General features: G+C 35.0%; 1 protein-coding gene and 1 long non-coding RNA gene across 2 annotated transcripts; both read left to right on the top strand.

The window, feature by feature from the left end:
• The first annotated feature begins 2,051 nt into the window (after positions 1 to 2,051).
• LOC136806759 (uncharacterized) lies at positions 2,052 to 3,868 on the top strand. Its single transcript, XR_010846605.1, has 3 exons — positions 2,052 to 2,153; positions 2,683 to 2,835; positions 3,836 to 3,868. It is a non-coding gene; the product is annotated as an uncharacterized lncRNA (long non-coding RNA).
• A 1,356-nt stretch (positions 3,869 to 5,224) lies between these two features.
• LOC136806769 (uncharacterized) lies at positions 5,225 to 20,351 on the top strand. Its single transcript, XM_067063353.1, is given in 13 exon segments — positions 5,225 to 5,290; positions 6,310 to 6,992; positions 7,166 to 7,190; positions 8,863 to 9,412; positions 9,415 to 10,251; positions 10,541 to 11,037; positions 12,684 to 12,756; positions 15,777 to 15,830; positions 16,404 to 16,457; positions 18,138 to 18,158; positions 18,815 to 18,910; positions 19,263 to 19,364; positions 20,141 to 20,351. Coding segments are annotated over 13 exon segments (3,192 nt in total). The 3' UTR covers positions 20,275 to 20,351.
• Positions 20,352 to 22,425: the final 2,074 nt, after the last annotated feature.

The following is a 22,425-nucleotide window of genomic DNA, read 5'->3' as shown; positions in this document are numbered from 1 at the left end:
TTGACTGAAATTTTGTGGGTGTTTTTCATTTTTTTGTTGATAATTTTAATTTCTGAGGTCCAATATCAAGATCTTTTGCTAAAATTTACAATTGGGCCTTTGAATAATTTATTTGAATAAATTGAAGTTGAGCCAGTCCGGTTAGCAATTTCGGCAGTTAAAATCAGAAATTTTGATCCATATAGTCAAAAACTTATAAAGAAAAAGCTGTGTAGAAATTCAAAAATTTAATTACAATCATTAAAATTACTTCCTACTGATTCTCCTGTCTCTGATGAGTGTTCCTGAGACATTTCTTATTCCAAAAACGTATGTATTATGAGCAACTGCATTTCCTTTTTTTAGCAATAGAATAATGTAACTTCCACACCTTCTCAATTGTCATTTTATACAAAAACGTTCTATTGTTCTCATCTTAAATTTATCTTAATGGTGCTGTACTCCTGTTTCCTTTTTTAAGTTTCCAATAGGGAAACAAGATATCATCCTAGAATATAAAGGTATATCTTCAGTTTTTAGCTAAAGCAATCAAGTCAGTCAGTTGTTCAAATATTTATGTTTGTTTCTTAGATAATTTTCGGATTTGTTGCACAAGGTCTGTCATAGATTAGGTCTGTCATAGATTATTTAACTAAAAATAGCTTTGCTTCTAAAATCTAGTTTTTTTCTGTATTAAGAGCCATTTTTTCTTAGAGTCTACTTCAGGATACCTTAATGTCCAGGGGGGTACAGACACAGGGTACTGCAAGCAAGTACAGGATACTATTTTTTGGGTACTTTTTCACAGAATTTTGCTGTTTTTCAATAAAAAAAGTAATTTGTTGTAATATTTTGACTTTTCAATTATTAATTCTTTTGATTTGAAATTTTTTTAATCGACAAATTTTTTTTACTCTTTTGACAAATTTTTTGATTTTTTTGAAGACAAAACTTCCAAAATGGTCAAGAAGTGTGTGATGAAAATCAAAGGACAAAAGCTTCTGACTCCATCATTGATAGTTTGCTTGAATTATCTGTCAATTTTCAGTCTGAAAAATTAACAAGAGTACCCCTCTCTTGGTCTAATCTGTAAAATTTAACAAAATTTTAGTAAAAAATCAAGTTAGTACCCTATGGGTTAGTACCCTGCCTCTGTACCCCCCCCCTCAGATTTTGATGAAATTTTGACCAAATGACCCTTTTGGTAAGAAAAGACACAAACCCAACTTAGCTGCATTTTTCTGTCATTTTCTGAACCATGCAATTAGGTAGAAATTCCAAAATTCAGATTTTAGTGAAATATTCCACCCATTAGACAACCCTAAGAAATGGAGCACTAAAAGTTTGTTGTAGACCTTCAATTTTGCTGTAAATATGCATTTCGCTTCGATTCTTCAATTTTTGGGCCCCCTTAAGAGTGTGCTAGCAAATTTTCAAGAAATTTTTGGTAACCCACTTTTTATTTTTCCGATTCCCAGCAAAAAGTTCTGATGTATTGGAAAGAAACAGACCTTCATTTGTCTCCAATCAATTTCTTTTCACTTCCAAATTTTCTTCCCCACAGAAATTGTATTTTTTTGGTATGAAATTTTGTTCCGTATTCCAAAATCAAGGAGTCATCTCAAAAACCACTTAAGCTATGAAGCTGATTTTTTCAGGATTGTCTTTTCTAACTAAAAGGGTCATTTGGTCAAAATTTTAGCAAAATCTGAGACATCAAGGTATCACACCTTGAAGAATTTGAAGATTAAAGGCTCTTAAAGTCAATCTTATCGTATGTGTATGTAACATGTACTCTGATTCAGCAATACGCTTTTCCAGTCACTGTATTTATGTGACTACAGTACTGTATTTAAGTGTCTACATTAGCAATATACTTTTCCAGTCACTGTATTATAGTGTCTACATTTTAAACACAGGCTGTACTTTCCAATCTTTTTACTACGAAGTGAAGCTAAAGCATTGTAACTTTTTTGGTCTTGGCATTGCAATGAACGTTTAAAACAATTAACAAAAGGTTCGAAAACATTGTGCGATTATTTACGTTTTGTTATATTGACAGGTGAACTGGTTTCTATCGAAGAAGCTGATGAAAGACGGATAAATTATGAAAGAGATGGACATGGATGTTTTATTTATGATGGTGTTTCAGACATCGATGGGAAATTACGATGGTAAGATAATGATACAGGTGTCTTACTTTCATATTAGCAATTTAAAAAAGCTAGTTTTGTACCCTTTTGGTCTTACCTTTAATGGTATTTATTTTCGCATGTTACAAACAAATTTTTTTGAGGAAATGTGTTTTGCGTGTATTAAATTTCACGATTGCCAGTTTCTGGAAACTTTTGCGTGTATTAAATTTTGCGAAAGGCATTTTCAAAAAGTGGGAATAAAGCAAGAAAATGACTGATTTAGCTTGAATAGCTAAATCAGTCATTTTGAAATTTCGAAATCGAAAATTTCTAACACGCAAAAATAAATACCATAAGGTAAGTGTTGTTAAAAACTTACCTTAATAAGGTAGTCAGTTAAATAGGTGCTGCCAAATGAGCTTAATTTTTTTTTATTCTAAGGTCAAAAACAACTAGTCAATTTGGTCTGGTCTAAGAAAAAAATTTAGATTTAGATTCAGATTTGATTTGATTTTAATTTGAATGAGACTAGTGATATTAGTTTGAGTTCAACAATTTCTCTCTTCAGTTTGGATGCAACATTGATGGAAGGCTACGGAAAATATATCAACGATTCACCAAAGTTCCTAGCCAATGCAATAATGAAAAGACAGATAGTGGATCAAAAAGTTCGTCTTTATCTTGTCGCATCCCAAGATATTGAGCAAGGAACGGAAATCCGGTAAGTTGGCTGGTGGACGGGAAACATTTATCTTTTTAGGATCAGCCTATGGTTTGTTCAAAAAAGAAACAAACCTTTCCTCACAAAAAAATAATCCTTTCAAAATCATAAACTATGAATGGAAATTTAGAGGTTTCAGGCAAGAGGGTGTTATAAGCGTAGAGTTATCCACTTAGTTTCAAAAAGAAAAATGCTTACATCCGGTTGTCTGAATCTGTCCTACCTGATTATGAATCATCGATTCATTTCTTTCTTCCAAACAATCTTTAATAATTTCCACCACCAAAAGAAAATATTTTGTTTCGTTAAACAAAATTGCTAAAAGAAAACCTGAAAACTAAGACAAACAACACGAGGAATAATTACAACTGTTACTACAACTGTTGTTAGTCATCCAGTTTTACCACTCGACTGGACAAAATAAAGTAAAAAACTTTGTTATGAAAAAAAAAACACAACAACATTTTCTTTCAAGTTTATAACTATTGAAAAAACAGAAAAATTCGATTTTGCAATGATTCGCAATGGAATGTCTTCTTTTTCTGACTTGGCGCCCAAATGTTGTTTTGATATTTTTCGGCTTCGTAGATCAGCCTGGTTTGGACTCGATCTTTCATAAAATGGATTATAAAAAAGTAAGGCCAAACTTAACCGACCCAGTCCAATCTTGGACGATCTAAGTCATTCTTGGTTGTTCTTGGGCGAGTTGGACGAAGAACAAAAAGGCCGAACCTAGCCGAACATGAATGTTATCTAAATCGCGTGGCAAGACACATTTGTGGCTTTTTATTATATTCCTTGAAGTCTTTACTCACAAGGCTGGGAAACCAATTTTTTATTCACAAGGCCTGGAAACCAATGGCTCAACTACTACATGATAGGCCTCTAAGTTACAGAAAATTGGTAAAGTTTAGCTTAATGTGGTGTTGCTGGGTGTTGCGCAAATTTGCCAGTTTATAGATATGAATTTTGAATAGTTATCGGTTGATTGTTTTAACAGGTATGACTATTATGATTCCGAAGAAAACATGGTATGGAGAAAAATGGTAAGAGAAGTAGTCAGTTTTAGTTTCCTTTAAGTCAATCAATTTATTTAGACTGTTTTAGACTCGGACCTCTGCAGATCATTAGAAAATTTTAACATTTAGATATTGCAGAATGGTATAGTTACAGATTAAAACTTTTGAATAATAGATAGTTTTAAAAGTCAATATTGAACTTTTCAGTCTGTGTAATCACACATCTATATTCTTTATTTTTTATTGTTCCATTTTAGAACAAATGCTTGGCTCCATTAACGAGCTCTCTTACATCAGAAAGGTGAGATGTTTTAACAAACATAACGTAGGCTAAATTGTTTTTACTTAACAAGGATACATGGTTGCTTTTATTTTTAGACCTACCCTAAGGTAGTCCTATAAACTAACCCTTGTCCGCTCGTCTGTCCGTTTGTCCTTCTGTTACCAGCTTTTTATCAAAAACCATTCCAGTCACCCATACCATTTGAGATACTGGAGAATGCTCTGTAGATGATTATTATTTCTCAATTTCAGAATAGAGGTTGACATCATGGAGAGCATTCCTGAAGATGACTTGAGTGATGCTGAATCTGTTGTGTTTGAATACAATTCTGGAGTTCACTTTTGTGTATGTATTTTACTTATCACCCCTTTAACGATTGTGCTTTTTCTATGAGACTAAAATTATTAAATACCACATCCTTTGCATGTTTTTGTTCTAAAATTCATAGCCACTTTTGATAGGTTGTTATAACATAAACTTCTTTCAACAAAGTGGCTAAAATGACCAAAAGTACACAAAGAATCAGAAAAGTTTCAAATGTCTGATTGTGATATTGGTCCACAATAGCTCCTGTTTGATACTTTGATACATATTAGTAATTTAGGGACCCAGTAATCTCATAGCAGATCTTCCATTGCTCTAAATCAAGGTCTGGTGAGACAACATTTAGTAGAAAATATACATAAACAAATCTGCTTTGCCATCTTTGTTTGACAAAAGATCGCAACAGACTGATTGAATTTGAAAATTTGAAGGTTTTTTATTTCGCGAATTTAGGAATACACCTATTAAAATATTTATACAGATCTGCAATACAAATTCTAAATTTTCAGAAGGAGAAAAAGACCAAGCGTTGTTATCAAGAACTTGACTTCAAAGGAGAACTGGTATATACCTTATTGAAACATATTTTTGTGGAAACTATATTTCATGGGAGTGTCAATTTTAACAGTTTTTTTCATTCTGAATTTTAACACCAAAGAAGGTCTAAATTAATTCTTATTTCAGAGACCAGTCTTTGATTGACTGACACCAACTTTGACATAACACAATGAGGTTCTAATAGTTTTAAACTTCTCTGTAACAGATGGAGATTAGTGATAACTCTGATTATGGTGACGATGCTGATGGATTGATTGGTTTAGATGAAATGGTATGTATTCTAAGATCTCTAATGTACAGATTCGTTAAAATGATGACAATCATTGGAAATAGAGGAAATTGAAATCGTAAACCAATTTTCGAATTTCTACAAAGGGAAAATACACGATGGTATTTATTAAATCATTTTTAACTTATTGGGACTGATTGGGATGTAAAATTTTATGCTCTTTCCAATTAAGGGATTTTAAGTACATAATTTTTTTCTGAATGATACTAACAAATCGATTGGCATTTTGCCTGCAACACTCCTGTTCAGTCCAACAATTTATCAATTACAACAAATTTTTGTCTCCAAACTGCTTGCGTGGTCACGTATATTGTTAAATGTAAAAGTATTTATAATGTCTATACTGTCACAAAAATTGATAAAATATTCACATTCGTAAGTTCCTACTATCTTCCTTTGTCCTATTCTGCAAAAGAATTAAGGTTAAAATCTATTGATTTTGTCTCCCTCTTTAATTTTAAATAAAAGGAAGATTTTTCATTCCATAAAAAGATTTATTTTTGAGCAAACATCAAAGCGACATAGGGATACCTCAATTTTTCTAGAAAAGAAATTTTTGGAAATCTTAAAGTAAGTTTGCATTCAAACAGTTAACATGCCAAATCTAACAGACCGATTTCAATGAAGACTAACTCAATGGAAAGAGAAGATTTTAAACTTCTAAACTATAGAAATACACCAATCATTTTTGTTAAATCAAAAGGTTAAGATATACAGAATTGATTTTCTCCAGACAGTCAAAAGACCATCGTGTATCCTAAAGAGGCTAAAATAATTCTGAACTCAAACTGTCCAAAACCAATACCCCTACTGAAAACTTCAAAAAGTCTATGCACAGGCAATTAGAGTATTTTTGTGAAAGATTAAAACAAGATCAACCTCTGTTTGTCTTTGTTGGTGAAATAAAGTGGTGATAGTGGAAAAAGATGAGAAATAGTACATGCTTACAAGTGTTGTGTTTAAAACAACTTTTAATTGGAAACCTTCTTTCAAAATTTCAGATCCAAACAAAGTTAATGTTGAATGAAAACACTCTGAAACCAAATGAAAGCAGTCAGACTCCTAATCAAAGCACTCAGAATCTGAATCAAAGGACTCTTAATACTGACCAAAGAACTTGGAATGTAGCTCAAGGCAATCAGAATCCAGATCAAATCACTCAGAATCCAGATCAAATCTCTCAGAATCCAGATCAAATCAATCAGAATCCAGATCAAATCAATCAGAATCCAGATCAAATCACTCAGAATCCAGATCAAATCTCTCAGAATCCAGATCAAATCAATCAGAATCCAGATCAAATCACTCAGAATCCAGATCAAATCTCTCAGAATCCAGATCAAATCACTCAGAATCCAGATCAAATCTCTCAGAATCCAGATCAAATCTCTCAGAATCCAGATCTAATCACTCAGCATCCAGATCAAATCTCTCAGAATCCAGATCAAATCACTCAGAATCCAGATCAAATCACTCAGAATCCAGATCAAATCTCTCAGAATCCAGACCAAATCTCTCAGAATCCAGATCAAATCACTCAGAATCCAGATCAAATCTCTCAGAATCCAGATCAAATCTCTCAGAATCCAGATCAAATCAATCAGAATCCAGATCAAATCACTCAGAATCCAGATCAAATCTCTCAGAATCCGATCAAATCAATCAGAATCGATGCAACGAACAGGTAACATACTCATTTTTCTCAGAAAACTACTATATTATATTAATTATATTAATTGGTCGACAAACCATAATGTTGAATTTTTCAGGTTTTACCAATTTCTTCAAACCATTGTAGGAAAAAAAATTTAGTGTTAGAAATAAATATATTCTACTCTAAATTCATCTATTGATCAGAAATTACAAACTTTTTCAGAAAAAGGTCAGAACCATGGCCTGAAAATTTTCTTATCCCAAGATACGTAGAAATTCACTTTTAATTCTTTTCAACCAGTTTCAACGTGTCAGTTTTCCTAGCAACTTTGTTATTGAAACTTTCTTTATTTGCTTTAATTGATTCACTTAAGTTTCTGGAACTGTTGTCTACCTTCTAAATAAACAAAAAAGGTAATTTGTTTTCTGCAAAAATGTCTAATCCATAATGGCAGAAACATTTTTCTGTTTTGGTTCTTAGGAAGTCTAAAAAACTTTTTTTGAAAATAAAGCCTTGCATACTATTATAAATCAAACGATCAGAAATTTTATGCTACTTAAGAAAAAGTCAGAATCATAGTCTGAAAATAAATTATGATCTTGACAATCACTATCTAACAAAGCAAAAAAGTTAGTCACTCAAAGTTGCTAGGAAAACTGAAATTCCGAAGACAACGAAAAGTGACAATCCTCCATATTTCTAGGTAGACAATTTTCACACCATGTTTCGGACCTTTTTCTTAATCTACCTTAAAGGAACTTATTTTGGCGGATTTGGCGATTTTAGACGAAATTCGCCAAAATTAAATTTTTTGCTCACTCACCATAACAAGTTCCCGCCAAAATTAAATTTTTTGTTTCCTTGCCTAAATAACCCCTGAAATTCATCAAAATAAGGCAAAATAGAACAGATTGACGCTGTCATTCGCCAAAATTAGTTCCCGCCAAAATTAAATTTTTTTAGGATATTTGCTGCCTGCCAAAATTAGTTCCCGCCAAAAAAAGTTCCCTTAAGGTATATGAAATTTCTGATAGGATGATTGTCAAGTTTTTGAGCCTTTTTTATCGAGGGGTCAAATAAAATAGGGGAAACCCCTAATTCTGCCATTATGGATTTTTGACCAACATCTAAATAGGGTAACAGATATTTTTTTAAACCCCATGGTGATGTAGTTTAATTTCCACTGACAAATTATTTTTATCGGCAATAGCCTACAGGGAAAATCCGAGTCCTTAAAGCAGATTTCATTTTTTCTATATTCTTCACAAAACCATCAAGCATGTTTCAATTGTCAAAAAACTGATTTTTGAAGCCAGAGCTTTCAAAAAATTGTCAGAACAGCATTTTATCGCCCGAACAACAGGTTTTCTTGAATCTTTCAGAGCTGTACTTTATATTTTCTCATAAAATTTTGGACATTGACTCAAAATAGCAATATCTAAAATGTGACGAAGCCTGATTTTTTGAAAAAATAGAATTTCGGCCGAAAATGCTGGAAATTGCCATTTTTGCAGATTTTCATTGGACTTTCCTAACATTTCATTTTGTTTTAAACTTTTGGAAAGCTTGAAAATATAGCCTTGAAAATGCTTGACAGTGACATTTTATTGAAATATTGGTTTGGTTCAAGTTAGATTTGCTGATTTCATTGCTTAACAAGTCTTCTACGAGATTACCTTGAGATCAATGAAGTTCCCCAATCAAAATTTATGGTTTTCCCCCTCTTTAATCCCCCCATCAAATTTCAAATTTTTCATTTTCCCCCATACTTTCAAAAATTGGGCAAAATAATAATTCCCCCTTTATAAGGGGGGGGGGGACACTATGTGTTTGTAAGTACTTCTATTGACTTGATACTATAGTAAAGGTTCAGTAAAATCCCAATCATTTTCATTTTAAGGTAAATTTGGAGCCAATGCAGACCCCGCTAAACGATTCTGGTATTCAAATATCGAATGATCTAAGTATTATTGATACAGATGACGAGTTCCAACCAATACCTCCTTTACCCTTTCTTGCTTCGTTGGATGTAATGCAGTCAACATCTGAGACTGAATTGTCAAATCTCTCACTTAAGAAGCACGTTTCCACCGAAAAATGCCCAGTTTCTTCAGAAAAAAATCAAAGTCTATCTACAAAATTAAAAGGAAAGAAAGAAAACAAGCCAGCTTCACGAAAGAAATCTAAAAGACCATGTATCTTTTGTAAAAACTTGAAACCTCAATCCAGATTGAAGCGACATATACTGACCACACACAAAAATGAACCTTCAGTGGTTCCATTGCTTTCTTTATATGAACGCGAGCAAGACAAAGCAATTGACCAACTAAGAAGAGATGGTGTCAGAGCCTATAACATGAAGATGTTAGATAATGGAAATGGGGTGGAATCGTTCCAGCGAGCAAGAACAAGCAACAATCAGTCCGAAATGGTTATGTGTGCAGGCTGCAAGGTTTTATTGCTAAATCATTCAAATCAAGACATCAATGTCCAAATTCAAACACCCCTGTTGTTCCAGTCGTATCAATCAATGACACTGTTGTTAATTCCATCAGTGAACTGAATAGTGGATTCAAAGATCTACTAAATACTCTGCACCTTGATGCTGTAGGAAATTATATCAAAACAGACAAGATTATTCTCATGGTCGGAGAACAATCTTACACTGCCATAAAGCGAAAGAAAGACAAGTTGTTGGCAAATTCAAGAACAGTTAGATCCCGAATAAGATTAATGGCACGTGTTTACCTAACTTTCAAAGAAATATATGACGGCCAATCAGCTGTTGTCATTAACGACATGGCAAACAATGCATCTGACATGTATCGGCGTGAGGGACTATCTATATTGGCTGAAGCGGCTGACAGATTGGCACTGAAGGAAGATGAAACTACTGGCCAAACAGAAGTTGTGGATGCCCAGAAAAGTGGCCTTAAGATATCTATTCTTAATATGATCAAGAAAACTGGTCAATATTTGATTGGTAACTTTCTAATGAAAAATGAAGACAAAAGATCGGAGTATGTTGTCATGTTTTTGAAAGTTCTGACAGGCTTTGAAAATGATCTGTTTGGAGATGCCTATTATGACATTGCAAACAAACGCAACAAAGTATTAAGGAAGCCAGTGAACCTGCCTAAAGAAGAAGACGTCACATTACTTCTTAACGAATGCTCATCAATAATGGCCAAAACCGATCCAATGGCTTTTCCAAAAAACATTGACGACAAATATACTAACATCCGTGCTGCAACTGTGACATGCCTTATCATGTTCAATGCTCGTCGAGGTTTGTCTATTTTTTTAAATAGTTAACAAGAAATTGATATCCAATTTTTTTAACTGCCATAAAGGAAGGAATTTTAGCAAAAAATAAAACTGATTGATCCAAATCTGAATGAAATTAGATTGAAAATTTAAATTCACATTTCCTAAATAAGCATGTCCAAAGTAGCCTTTTAGCCGACTGTTAAATCAAGAACACACCTAAATGAATACACTTGTGGTAACTTTACAACCCACGCAGTTAAACATAATTTCCTCTATTTACATACCTGCAAACACTTCTCAATCTTTAGGTGGGGAACCATCGAGGGGCGAATGGGTCGACCGGGAAGATTTGCCTGAAGAGTTCGACGAAACAACCATGTTGGTCACTTACCAAACTGGGAAGGGGAAAGACCACCTGGTCCCAGTGATCTTCCCAGCTGAAACATTGCCAGCCATCAAATATATGGCTGATCCAGAAGTCCGCAAAGCCGCTTGCGTCTTGGAAACAAATCTGTACCTCTTTCCAAGTACACAGAGCGGAAAGGGACATGCAGATGGATGGCAGTCGATCGTTAACATCCTGCAACGACTGTCACTAACAGGCGCAATTAATGCAACACGTAATCGTCACAGAGTGGCCTCAATTTTAGCACGGTTAGAGATGTCGGAGAAAGAGAAAGATCTCATATTTAAGCATTTCGGACACTCTGAAGAGATTAACGAAGGCATTTACCAGGCTGCAGGTGGCTCGCAGCAGTTGCACAGTACCGGCAAGCATCTGATGCAGATTTATGAGAACACCAAGGTAGTTCTAACTCTTGTTTCTTTTTTTTTTCTAGGGTTTTGCAATGATGAATTCTTATGCGGTTTTGCGCTGAGTGGAAACTTCATTTTCAAAACTAGATTCACACAATTTTACTATATTTTGTTACCACAGGTCTAAGGAAAAGATTTTATCGGAAATAAAAACAAGGCGAAATTTAGCCAAAATCTGCAAAGTTAAAGGTTTTGTGTTCATTGAAAGGTCTGATGATGTTGATGTTTAAAAACAAGTGCGACAAGATTAGAAAAGGTTTCGAAAAAATGAAAATACATTGAATAAAAAACATTCCTTTAACAAAGACTTTAACTGATACTCTTTCGAACGTTTTTATGTTTATAATAAATAGAACGTTTTCTACCTTATAATCAAAACATTCGATTGTAAATTTGCTCGAAATCAACTTTGCTATTCTTTTGTTTACAAAAGCAATATAATGTGAGGTCACATCTCGAAACAACTTTCGATCTTTCACTTGTTTGCAGGATATTGTTGCGTAAAAAAGTAGCTTTGATTTATCTGACTCGGCATGAAGACACTGCCTAAAATAAGCTCCTTTTATTCCTGTAGAAAACCTTTAAGCTCTCGCCAAGGTTTAGTTTTTCGCCAAATACAAGTAAGCTTTACTCTGAATAAACTTCCAGCCCTTTGCCAAAAAATTTCTTCCTTCAAAGGGCCTGGTTTTTTCATGTCAACAAAGTCCAGAACTTACTATAAACACTGCAAACACTGCCAGTCCACTGAAAAAACCTTTTTTCAAAGTCCTGAAAGCACTGAAATCTTGGAAGTGAAATTTGGCCTCACCTACCCAATCTTACGGCTAAGCGAGGCAGGACATGCGGACGCCAACTAACGCCTGTAACCCCTTTGTATTGGAGTATTTTTGCCGCCATTTCCCGCGCGAACGCCATCTTTATCATGACGTCAGAGCAAAACACTGTAAACACGGAATTTCTGTCATGAAAAAACCTCGAAAATTACAGTGTTTGCAGGATGAGACTTTTGACTGGTGATTTTTGGAAATGAAGTTTTGAAATGCAGTAAACACCGAAAGCACCACAAACACATCTCCTCAAAAGGTACTGTGCTTTCAGTGTTTTCAGGACTTTGTATTTACAAAAAAAAAAATGAAAGAACCTAAAAATTGTACTATTTTTTCGTGTTTTCAGTGTTTTCTGCACTTTTTTGACATGAAAAAACCAGGCCCAAGGTATATTATGTAGTAAGGTGGCTTCTGTCAGGCTTTGAAAACATTGATATCTATCAACAGTTTTTTTTCTTAGATAAAATTTGGTACATATATAGTAGTCCCCCAGACTCAAAATGACAAACGTTATCAATCCTGCCTATGTGAGCAAAAACAATAAGTTACCATTTTGTGTATGTTTTACGGCAACTTGAAAAAATTAACATAATCAATGAAAATAATGGTTCTATTCCTCAAAACTAGATTAAATTATCGTTTGAATGTAAAACGCGACTAACAGCTCTATTATTTAAGAATCTATAAACAGAAATCAGACCCTCCCCCCTCCGTTTCAGTATGAAAAAGGATACTAGGAGTTACTTGGAGGTTTGTTGGACGAGAAATTTAGCAATATTTAATACTAATTGCGTTTTCTTTCTCCTAGGCTGGAATCTCTAACTTCAAACAAACTGCAGCAAAACAAACCGCAGCAAAACAAACAAGAGAACTACAGACAGGTATTGAATAATAATTATTAAAAAGCAGGTATCCTAACATTTAGAGAAAGTTCATGTTTAATATAACGTGGGAAAGCAAACGATTGGGGTTTTGTTCTCCCTCTGTACACCAGAAATGGTGGCCAGCGACCCTTGAAATCCTTAGAACCCTTGAAACACTCTTGATTTTTTTCCTACCCTTGAAAATTTCCTTGAAACCCTTGAAAATTTGATGATTTTCTGAAGACCCTTGAGCTATGAAATTTACACTCTAGTTCCCGCTTAAATTAAATATTTTGCTCACTCGCCAAAATAAGTTCCCGCCAAAATTAATTTTTTGTTTCCTTGCCTAAATAAACCCTGAAATTGCTCAAAATAAGGCAAAATAGAACAGATTTACGCTGTCATTCGGCAAAATTAGTTCCCGCCAAAATAAAAAAAATTCACTATTCGTCAAAATAAGTTCCCGTCAAAATTAAAATTTTTTAGGATATTTGCTGCCCGCCAAAATTAGTTCACGCCAAAAAAGTTTCCTTAAGGTAGACAGTTGCGTGGTTGTAGGAGGGGTCAGGGGTGCCCAGGTCCCCAACGAAGCTACTTCAAGGGAGCTCCAAAAAGGAAAATTGTAAAAATTTCATAAACCCAGCCAATGCAGCGCTTAATGAAACATGAAATGGCGCTGAATTATTAACAAAATGGCATCCACTAACAAGTATCTTGTCTTGTTTTGGGTAAAAATTTGTATTGTAGGGGCTAGAAGGGGCGCCGAAACCAAATATATCCAGATTTTTGCTCAACAACCCCACACAAATTTTACCTACCACGCCACTGTACTTTCAGATTCATGGTTGAAATTTTGTGAACAATTCAATGCAAAAAAAGCTTATTTATTGAAATATTTTAGAATGATGCTATGAATAAAAGGTTTTTAAGTGCATGACCAATATTTTTGAAATTTTTCTTTGGCCCTTTGCATTGTATTCACATAGTCATACTTTCAGATTTTGATTACTGTGATTTCTTGAAAGCTTGAAGTTCTATATGCAACTTTTCAGTACTACAGCTTTTGTAGCCTTAAAGATATATTTTGCCTTTGAAAAAGACTTTGAAACCCTTGAAAGGGGGGGGGGGTTTCAGGGGTCTTAAATACCGTCATACCGACAAGACTTTGGGTCAAATACCGTAATACCGTCGGTGAAGGAAGCCTAATACCGATACCGATATTATATTTATGTTTTTTTTCTCGAAAATAATGAATTTTCAGTTATCAAATCTATTGTGTAGTAACAAATGAGAAATTGTACAAACAAGTTTTGTACTTTATGAGGCCCCCCAGTCAACCCTCAATTCAGGTGTTCACGCACAAATTTTTGCCAATTCACGTATTCACGCACGAAAAAAACCATTTTTGCTTTTACATCTTTGGTTAAGCGATTGTGACCTTATTGGGCTAAATTTAACCTTTTTATGGTCTTTTTTAAACAGATTGATACCTATTCTTATGGGATGGGCTGGAGTTTTTACAAGAGACTTCACTAATTGGTTATTTGAAGGAATAGAGATGACGCGTTCTTTAGAAAAAGTAACAAAATTGTTTTATTACAGGTTAACGACCAACCAAATCAAACGAGAGCTTGTAAAAACTCCAGCTAGTCCCATTCTTATACCAAACATTTTCGCCAATAAAGTTTTTTGCTAGTTTTGTGACCTTATTCTCGATATCGTCCACTTTTTAAGGCCTCTTTTACAGCTATTTGAGCTTTCATAAAGCAATATTTTAGGTCTGCCGCGCCAAAGTTACTTGCTTGTTACGGGAGGCAAATGCAAAAATAAGCCTTTCCCCCAATAATTTCTTCTTCGCAGACCTATAAGATGTCTTTTATATTGAGAATTAATTCAAAATCGAGGTTTGGCCCAATCATGGTCTGAGAAGCCGTAGACTTCAACACAGGCTTCATAGAGGTGGTGCTGTGGTGCAACTAGAGGACGCGAATTCTAAAGTTTAACCCCCCCCCCCTATCGGAGAAAAGAAAAGAAATATAAAAAAGAACGCGAGATTTTTCGAGAATTTTCGCTCTCCTTTGTTATTGAAAAACGGCCTTAATACGCTATTGTTAGCCAAGTATGCCTTGTTTAGTGATACAATTTTTGATTTTATTTAACACTGACCATTTGTTGGCAAAAATATGGTACGGCGAGCGACGTACCTGCCGTACCCGGTGCGGCGTTCCAAGAGTTTCGCCCAAGAAAGAATTTAAAATTTAGAATGCCTAGATTGCCTGAAAACGCATCATGTGCATCATGATGTGAATTATTTTTTAATCGTTCGATGCTGCACAAGATGCTTTTAGAACTACTGGATGCAGTATTTGCATCACAAAAGTTGTCATTAAAAAAATGCGCTCGCAGAAAAATAACAAAAATTGTTTAGTTATGGTAAAGTTTTGCTTATTTTGAATAACCTCACCATGACAATAACTCAATAGGACATCCTAGATTGTGCGAGCGAAGCGAGCAAGAAAATTTTACTGGTTAAAATAGCGGAAGAGACTTATCTTTTTTGAAAATTTTTCTGCATGAAACTCATGAAGAAACTAAAAGGTAAATAGTTTTATACCGAAATACCGTTTTTTATTGATAAAAATATCGAAATACCGACAAAAAAACAGGCAATTTACCGATACCGGTAGAAAATGAAATACCGTAATCCCGTCGTTTTTTTCTCGTAATACCGATTTACCGTGGGTAAAAAGGCCCAATACCGTCATACCGTAAAAGTGAAACCCCCCCCCCCTTGAAAATTTGGCCAAAAGGCTCCTTGACAGTCCTTAAAACCCTTGAAAATTAATGCAAAATGACCCTTGAAACCCTTGAAATCGGTCCCAAAATATGGGTGGCCACCATGCAGAGCTCTGAAGAGGTGTGCAAAAACAAGCAAATTAAATTGGAGACTAACGGTTATCCAATAGTTATTAGAGACCTAATGATTGAAATCAGTTCTTTGAGTAATTCACTGAAATCGTTCTCTTATGTTTTGTTAGGGAGTCAAGGCAATGTTATTAAAATTGAGAAGAAGAAGAAACTACGAGTAAAAGGTAGGGTTTGTTGTTTTGTACATAAATTTTATTGGCATCACTGAAACTAGAATTCGTTCAGAGCATATTAATTTCCCTATTGAAGACTAAAATTTTTTTTCTTACACAGTCTAAATATCCCGAAGGCAGGAAACCCTCGATGGTGATTTAAATGTTTTCACAGGATATCCGATAAAACTACTCTCGGGTACCTAATAGCCGGGGGGGTTGGAATAAGCGGGGGGGTTGGAAAAAATCTCAAAACTTAATAAGCGGGGGGGTTGGAATAAAAATGTCCTGGGTGGAAAATTTTTGAAAAGGAGGCTAATACAGCTGAATTAGGACAAAAAAGGGAACTTTCAAAAACATTTTCCCAAAAATTAATAAGCGGGGGGGTTGGAATAAGAATGTCCTGGGTGGAAAATTTTCGAAAAATTAATTAGCGGGGGGGACGGCTATTAAGTACCCGAGAGTAAGTCCTAATCAACGAACAAAGGCATGCAATTGTAAAATCCGATGAGTTATAAACTTCTTAAAAACAAGCGCCAGAATAACTTGCATTTTTAGATAATCAAACTGTTTTAACAATTTTAGTGGCTGTCCAAAAAGTCGAACGCAAGAATCCTGAAAGAATTAATCGAAAATCAGGTAAACCCTTGAGATTGTTTTTCTTTAAAGAGATAATCAGATGAATTTAATGGCCCTGAAGAAACCTCCATTTTTTGGCCCAGTCATTTTTTCCTGAAATACCTTCAGGGAAGAAATCTTCGCGGAATTTAATTTTGTGGTTCACAGCTCAAAATTCGGAAGTTTCACGGGAATTTAATTTCTCAGTTGAGAGAATTTTTTGTTCACAATATGGCCTATTTTGCCCTAAAAATACCAATTTTTGGGGAGTTTTTTCAAATCTTGAAAATATTTGTGTTTTGCGGAATTTAATTTCGCGAATTGCCAAAAAACTTAAAAGTAAATTTCTTTCAAAGATTTCTTCCCTAAGGGTAGGTCAACCCTAAGAAATATTTTGTTTCCGGTTCACCAGCTAGGTGACAACTTTTTTCATTGTCACCCGGCAACTTTTCCAATTTCAACATTGTCTGCACTTGCGTGACAAATTTTTCGACGTTAGACAGTGAATAGTGTGTTCACTTTCATTACGGCAAGCCTGGAAACAGAAGGGAAAGAAATCATCAAAAGGACCAAAAAACTCTTTTAGTCATTCCGGTGCGAATCAGTACCAAACCCCAAACTTCATCTAAGGCAACTTGTGACATCATCAGCGGCCTATTTGTAAGCCTTTTGACTATTAAAGAAACTCATATAATACCCAAAAATAGTCAAAGCAAACATCGGTACAAGCTCCACACAGATATGTCTATTTTGGGGCATTCTGGCCTACTTGGTGCATTAGGGGTAGCAGGCTTGGTGATTTTCGGAATCAGCACCCAAAAAATGTCCAAAAATCTATTTCAAGTAGCCAAATTAGTAGTCCTGCCATTAGGCTAAAACAGTACACTCGTGATGAGATTCCTGGTCCCTTATCTCAGCTAAGGAAAATAATCGGGTAAAAAGATTTGGAGGTTTTTCTCAGGGTCTTAGAGTGAGCTTGTAGGCTAAATATCAAAAATTATCTGATTTAATCTAGGATCTGGGTGTTGTTTAAGTGTGGAGAGCTTTACGGACGCGGTTTGACCTTTGTTCCTGTTCAGGTGTCACGTGAAGATGAAAGGCTCTAGTTGAGCATAACTTCTCGGGACAATCTTCGATTTTTTTGAAGTTTTGCCAAACTAAATATGAACCTTGGAGGTTATTTTAGTCAACGGAACATTTCTGATCGATTGGTATATAATATGTATGGGTTTGAGTTGGAAACAAATATTCTCAGATAATTAATGAAATCGAAAACGAAAGTGCTCCAGATCTCCGGGATAGGAAAAATTTTAGACCATGATCCTGACCTTTGTTGTGATGAATGGAAAGTTTCTGTTGGATTGGTTTATATAGTCCATGGGTAGTGTGAAAATTTTGTCTCTAAAACATGTCATATGATATGCCGTTGGAAACGTTTTCTCACACTGATTCTAAAAAACATCACAACATATATCTGAACACGGACTCGGTCCAAGTTGTCATCAGTAATTAAAAAAACAGTGAAAATAAAAAGCGGTTCATTTGAGACAGTACCTTCTGGTGAACAAAAAATATTAATATTGGGAAAAATACGATAAACCCTGCTTTTAGATTTTAGGTGTTGACCCTCTTAGAAGCGCAAAAATTAGTTCGCGTGAAAATGAGTACCCTGAAATTAATTGAAATCTTTCTATTCTTCAGGATCTGAAGAATCTGACTTAGGTATGTTATTCTTACTTAAAATTCATTGAGAGGCTAATCTATGATTATGTTGATCTAAATCAAACTTGCTTTTAACAGGACAAAGAAACTTAGAATGGAGTCGTTTTGAGGTCAACTTTTATGTAGGCTACGGGCGTTCCCTAAATAATTTTGTTACCCTGTTGTTTTTAAATTGTTCTTGTCGGTGATTTCTACTGTTTTAGAGAATCCAAATCGGGGGGGGGGGGGTACTTTGGCTAAGGATAAGTTGTTCTATTGATCTTTAAATTCTGATTCATTATTGAAAGGAAATGAGTCATCAATACGCTATAATGCAGTATAATGCACAATAGCAACAAAAAAACACACACGAGGCAGTTCGCTGGAACAAATTTAGACCATACGCATCCCCTATATCCAATCAAGTTAGAAGGGATGCGTGCCGCCTACATCATATCGAACTAAGAGTGTGTGATTTGTTTTACTCTTTTGTTTAACCCTTGTGCACCTCAGTCCCCACTTAGTCTGCGGAATATTTGGGTTCAAAAAGTAAATGTGACGAATCTAATATCTTCAGGCAAGTGGGACCTTGAACCCTAGTCTCGTTTACCTTTTTTTGCGTGTTGAATTTTTTTCACTCTTGACCTTACTTATTTGGTACATCACTTCATTTGTAGTTCGATTAATTTCAGAAACAGATGGTGAGGAGTTTCGCCCTGATGAAGATGAAGATGAAGAGGAAGATGAAGATGAAGAGGAATCGGTCATTAAAGGTTCAGCTTTGGTCATCTAAATTTTAAGTTTTTAGGTCAATTCCTGGTGAAAAGCAGAAATACAAAAAAGTCACCCAAAATTAGTTCCCTTAAAGTATAGTCTCGATTTCCAGAATATTATATAAGGCGAGAGAGTTTTCATAAGCTTATTGTAAAGGATGATTGGCGCAGTTGTTACATGCTATTTTCTATTGAATTTTGGTCAAATTTTTCCTCAACTCAATACGGAATTTAAAAGTTGTATTCCATTGTTATCGTCACGGGATGCAATTTAGAAGCACTTTTTCCAAACATCTTTAAAATTTAATTCTCATCACATGGTTAAATTAATATGTCCAATTTTTTATTTCAGACATACCGAAACAGAGAACTTACCACAGATGGTCCGAAGAGTCTAAATCCGACTTTGAGAAAACCTTTGCGAAATGCTTGGCCGACGACAGAGGATTTCCTGGTAAGATAATTTTTCGATCCGCATGCATTCTTCTAATTCCAAGATGAGTTTTCTTCACTTTTTGGGCCTACCTCGGAGGTCCTTTAAATTAACTCATGTTCGTCCGTTCGTTTGTCTCTTACCTTTTCTCGGGACTGGCTCATTATTTCTTTCAGATTTTTTGCACAAAGATGCGTATTAGCAATGCCCAAAACATGACCGAGTCCGATTTTTGAGAAAAATTTCCCAGCCGAAAATGCCGGAAATCCCTTTTTTTGCAGAATTTCATTGGACTTTATCCTACCATTTCTTTGTTTTTTTGACACGAAAACGTTATCGATAGCAATGCCCACCATCAAGCGTATTTCAATTGTTAAAAACTGATTTTTGAAGCCGGAACTTTTTAAAACTCGCCGGAACAGCCGTCGCCGGAAAATAGTTTTTCTTGAATTTCTCGAGCTGCACTTTATATTTTTTTTCATCAAATTTTGCACACTGATACAAAATGGCAATACCTAAAATGTGACGGAGCCCGATTTAAAGAAAATTCCGGCGGAAAATCCCGGAAATATGCCTTAAAAACTTTTTTTTTTTGCCATTTTCTCGAGATTTCATCATAAGTTTTCTCTGATTTTATGCACAATTTTAACAAAGAAAGAAGCGTGTTAGCAATGCCCAAAACATGGCCAAGTCCAATTTTGAAGAAAATTTTTTTCCGGCCGAAAATTCCGGAAATCGCCGTTATCGCCTAAAAAAAAGACAGTAGACAATTGTTTTGTTGAATTTCATTATTTTAGGTAAAAAGGAGGTTGCTGCATTCATGGGACGACATCACGTTACCGCGAAACAGATAAAGACACGTGTGACTAATTACCGGAAAGATCGTAAAGATAAGAAAATAAAATTGATGAAAAAAATGGGCATTCATTAACACTGTTGGTCGTTTGTTTTTTGTTTTTTTTGTTAGCTACTGCTACTTTTATTTGTTCATTTGTTAAAATTTGTTCCCTTATGGACATACTACCTCCAAGGTTGGTAAACTTTGTTAGCTGCTTTAATTTTATTCTTATCTCCAACGTTAAATTTTGTTCCATTTTGGCATGCTACCTCCAAAGTTTTTTCTAGAAGTTTTTTTTTTATTTAAGGTTTTTCTATTAAAACTCGTTCCGTTTAGTACGTGCGTAGTTTCCTCTTTGCTCTACTTTGAAATTTGCTGCGTTTTGAGAACTTACTCTTAGGTGCCAAATAAACGGTTGATTAATTTTTAAGAATATTTTCAGTTGGCAAAAAGAAGTTCCCTTATCTTGCTCCAAAAGCTTGATTTTAGTCTATATTTACCTTATTATTGGGTTTTCAGAAGTACAATCCTCCCCCCCCCCTCCTCCCCGTTTATTTGCCACCTAAGAGTAAACTTTTTATAAGAGTAAACTTTTTTATCCACATGAAAGTTTTTTAAATCTATTATTTGTAACATTTTTGTACTGGTATAATAATTTCGTACGATTCATCTTGGGTGAAATAAGTGGTTTAAAGTAAACATTGAAGTCTTTTAATCCTCTCCTGGGTTTGATCATGAAGCTAATGAGAAGTTTGATGGAATTTCTTTCTTTTTTTCTGTAAAAGTCTAGTGGTCTTAAAAGTATAACTGTCTTTGAACTCGGTTTTTTGATCAATGTATCATTAACAGCAAAATTAGTCGAGATGTTTTGTGAATTAATATCTCACGCTTTTTTTGGGAAACGCTTACTTTTTCCTACCTTAAGGGAAGAAATTTTGGCGAATGTGTGAAAAAGTCTTTTCGTAGAGAATTTAATTTGACGGATCAGGGAAAAAGCTAATTTTGGCGGGAATTTAATTCAGCGGATTACAGATTTTTAAATCCGAAATCAGGGTGAAAACATTGATATTGCACTCTTTTAGAGGGTAAATTGGTAAAAATCGGACATAAAATTAATGATACTCTCACTTTATCGCTTCGTAGCACATTCTGTGCGCATTATCTGTTTGATAAGAAAAGTCCCGTACGAAGAACCTCATCGTCTGCCCTCTCTCACTAACACTCCATTGCAGCGGTCGGTTTGAAAAATCTCAAATGAAAAAAGACGATGACAACAGACCCTCTACGGCCATGAATTCAGCCCGTAGATATCGGGCTGTGTACAGACGGGAGGGTTTTCGATATATTAATTAGCGGGGAGGGGGGGCGGGTTACGTGTATTACTCTTAGGTTCCAAATAAACGGGGGGGTTGGAAAATTTTCTAGATTTTAATAAACGGGGGGGGGGACCTAATTGCCGGGGGGGTTGGAAATTGTACTTCTGAAACCCAAAAATAAGGTAAAAATAGGCTAAAATCAGGCTATTTAGAGCAAAATAAGGGGCCTTCTCTTTGACAGCTGAAAATATTGTCAGAGATAATAAACGGGGGGGGGGGGTGCTAATAAGGTCGGGGGGGGGTTGGAAAATTTTCGAAAAATTAACAAGCGGGGGGGGGGGCCGTTTATTTGGAACCTAAGAGTAGGCAGCTAAGAGTAGGGATATTGTGCTTAGATTTACCAAAAGAGATCTGCCCTTTTTAGCCAAAGTTCTTCATTTCGTCCTTCGAAATTAGTGGTCGAATCTTTTTTTCTCAGTGGTTTGATTCCAAGTTACATTTGGAATTTTCGGTTGACGTCATATAACCTTTTTGGTAGGAATTTTCGCTCGTACTCATTTTCGCGCACGAACAAAATTTTTATCACGCACTAGCGAATTTTTCTTGTATAATTTTTTGCACACGAGGCATTCATTTCCCCCCAAATTTACCACTTTTAAACACAATTTTTCGTAAATTTTGGCTTGACTTTGCTTTGGAATCATTATGACGAGGAAGAGCCCAAATTAGTGGCTTTGTGACAATTTAGATCGATATATACACAGTGTACGATGAGCCTACATTTTTGGCCCTAAGGCGACAATTGATATACTTGATACGCCAAAATTTTTAGCTTTAAGGCGACAATTATTGATATATTTGATACGCAGAAATCTTTGGCCTTAAGGTGACAATTTTGATTGGTATATTTGATGTATCCAAACTTTTG

The sequence above is a fragment of the Clytia hemisphaerica genome, unplaced genomic scaffold, assembly GCF_902728285.1.
Source record: "Clytia hemisphaerica strain Z4C2 unplaced genomic scaffold, Clytia hemisphaerica genome assembly, whole genome shotgun sequence".
NCBI lineage: Eukaryota > Metazoa > Cnidaria > Hydrozoa > Leptothecata > Clytiidae > Clytia > Clytia hemisphaerica.
This window is presented reverse-complemented; position numbering and strand designations above follow the sequence as displayed.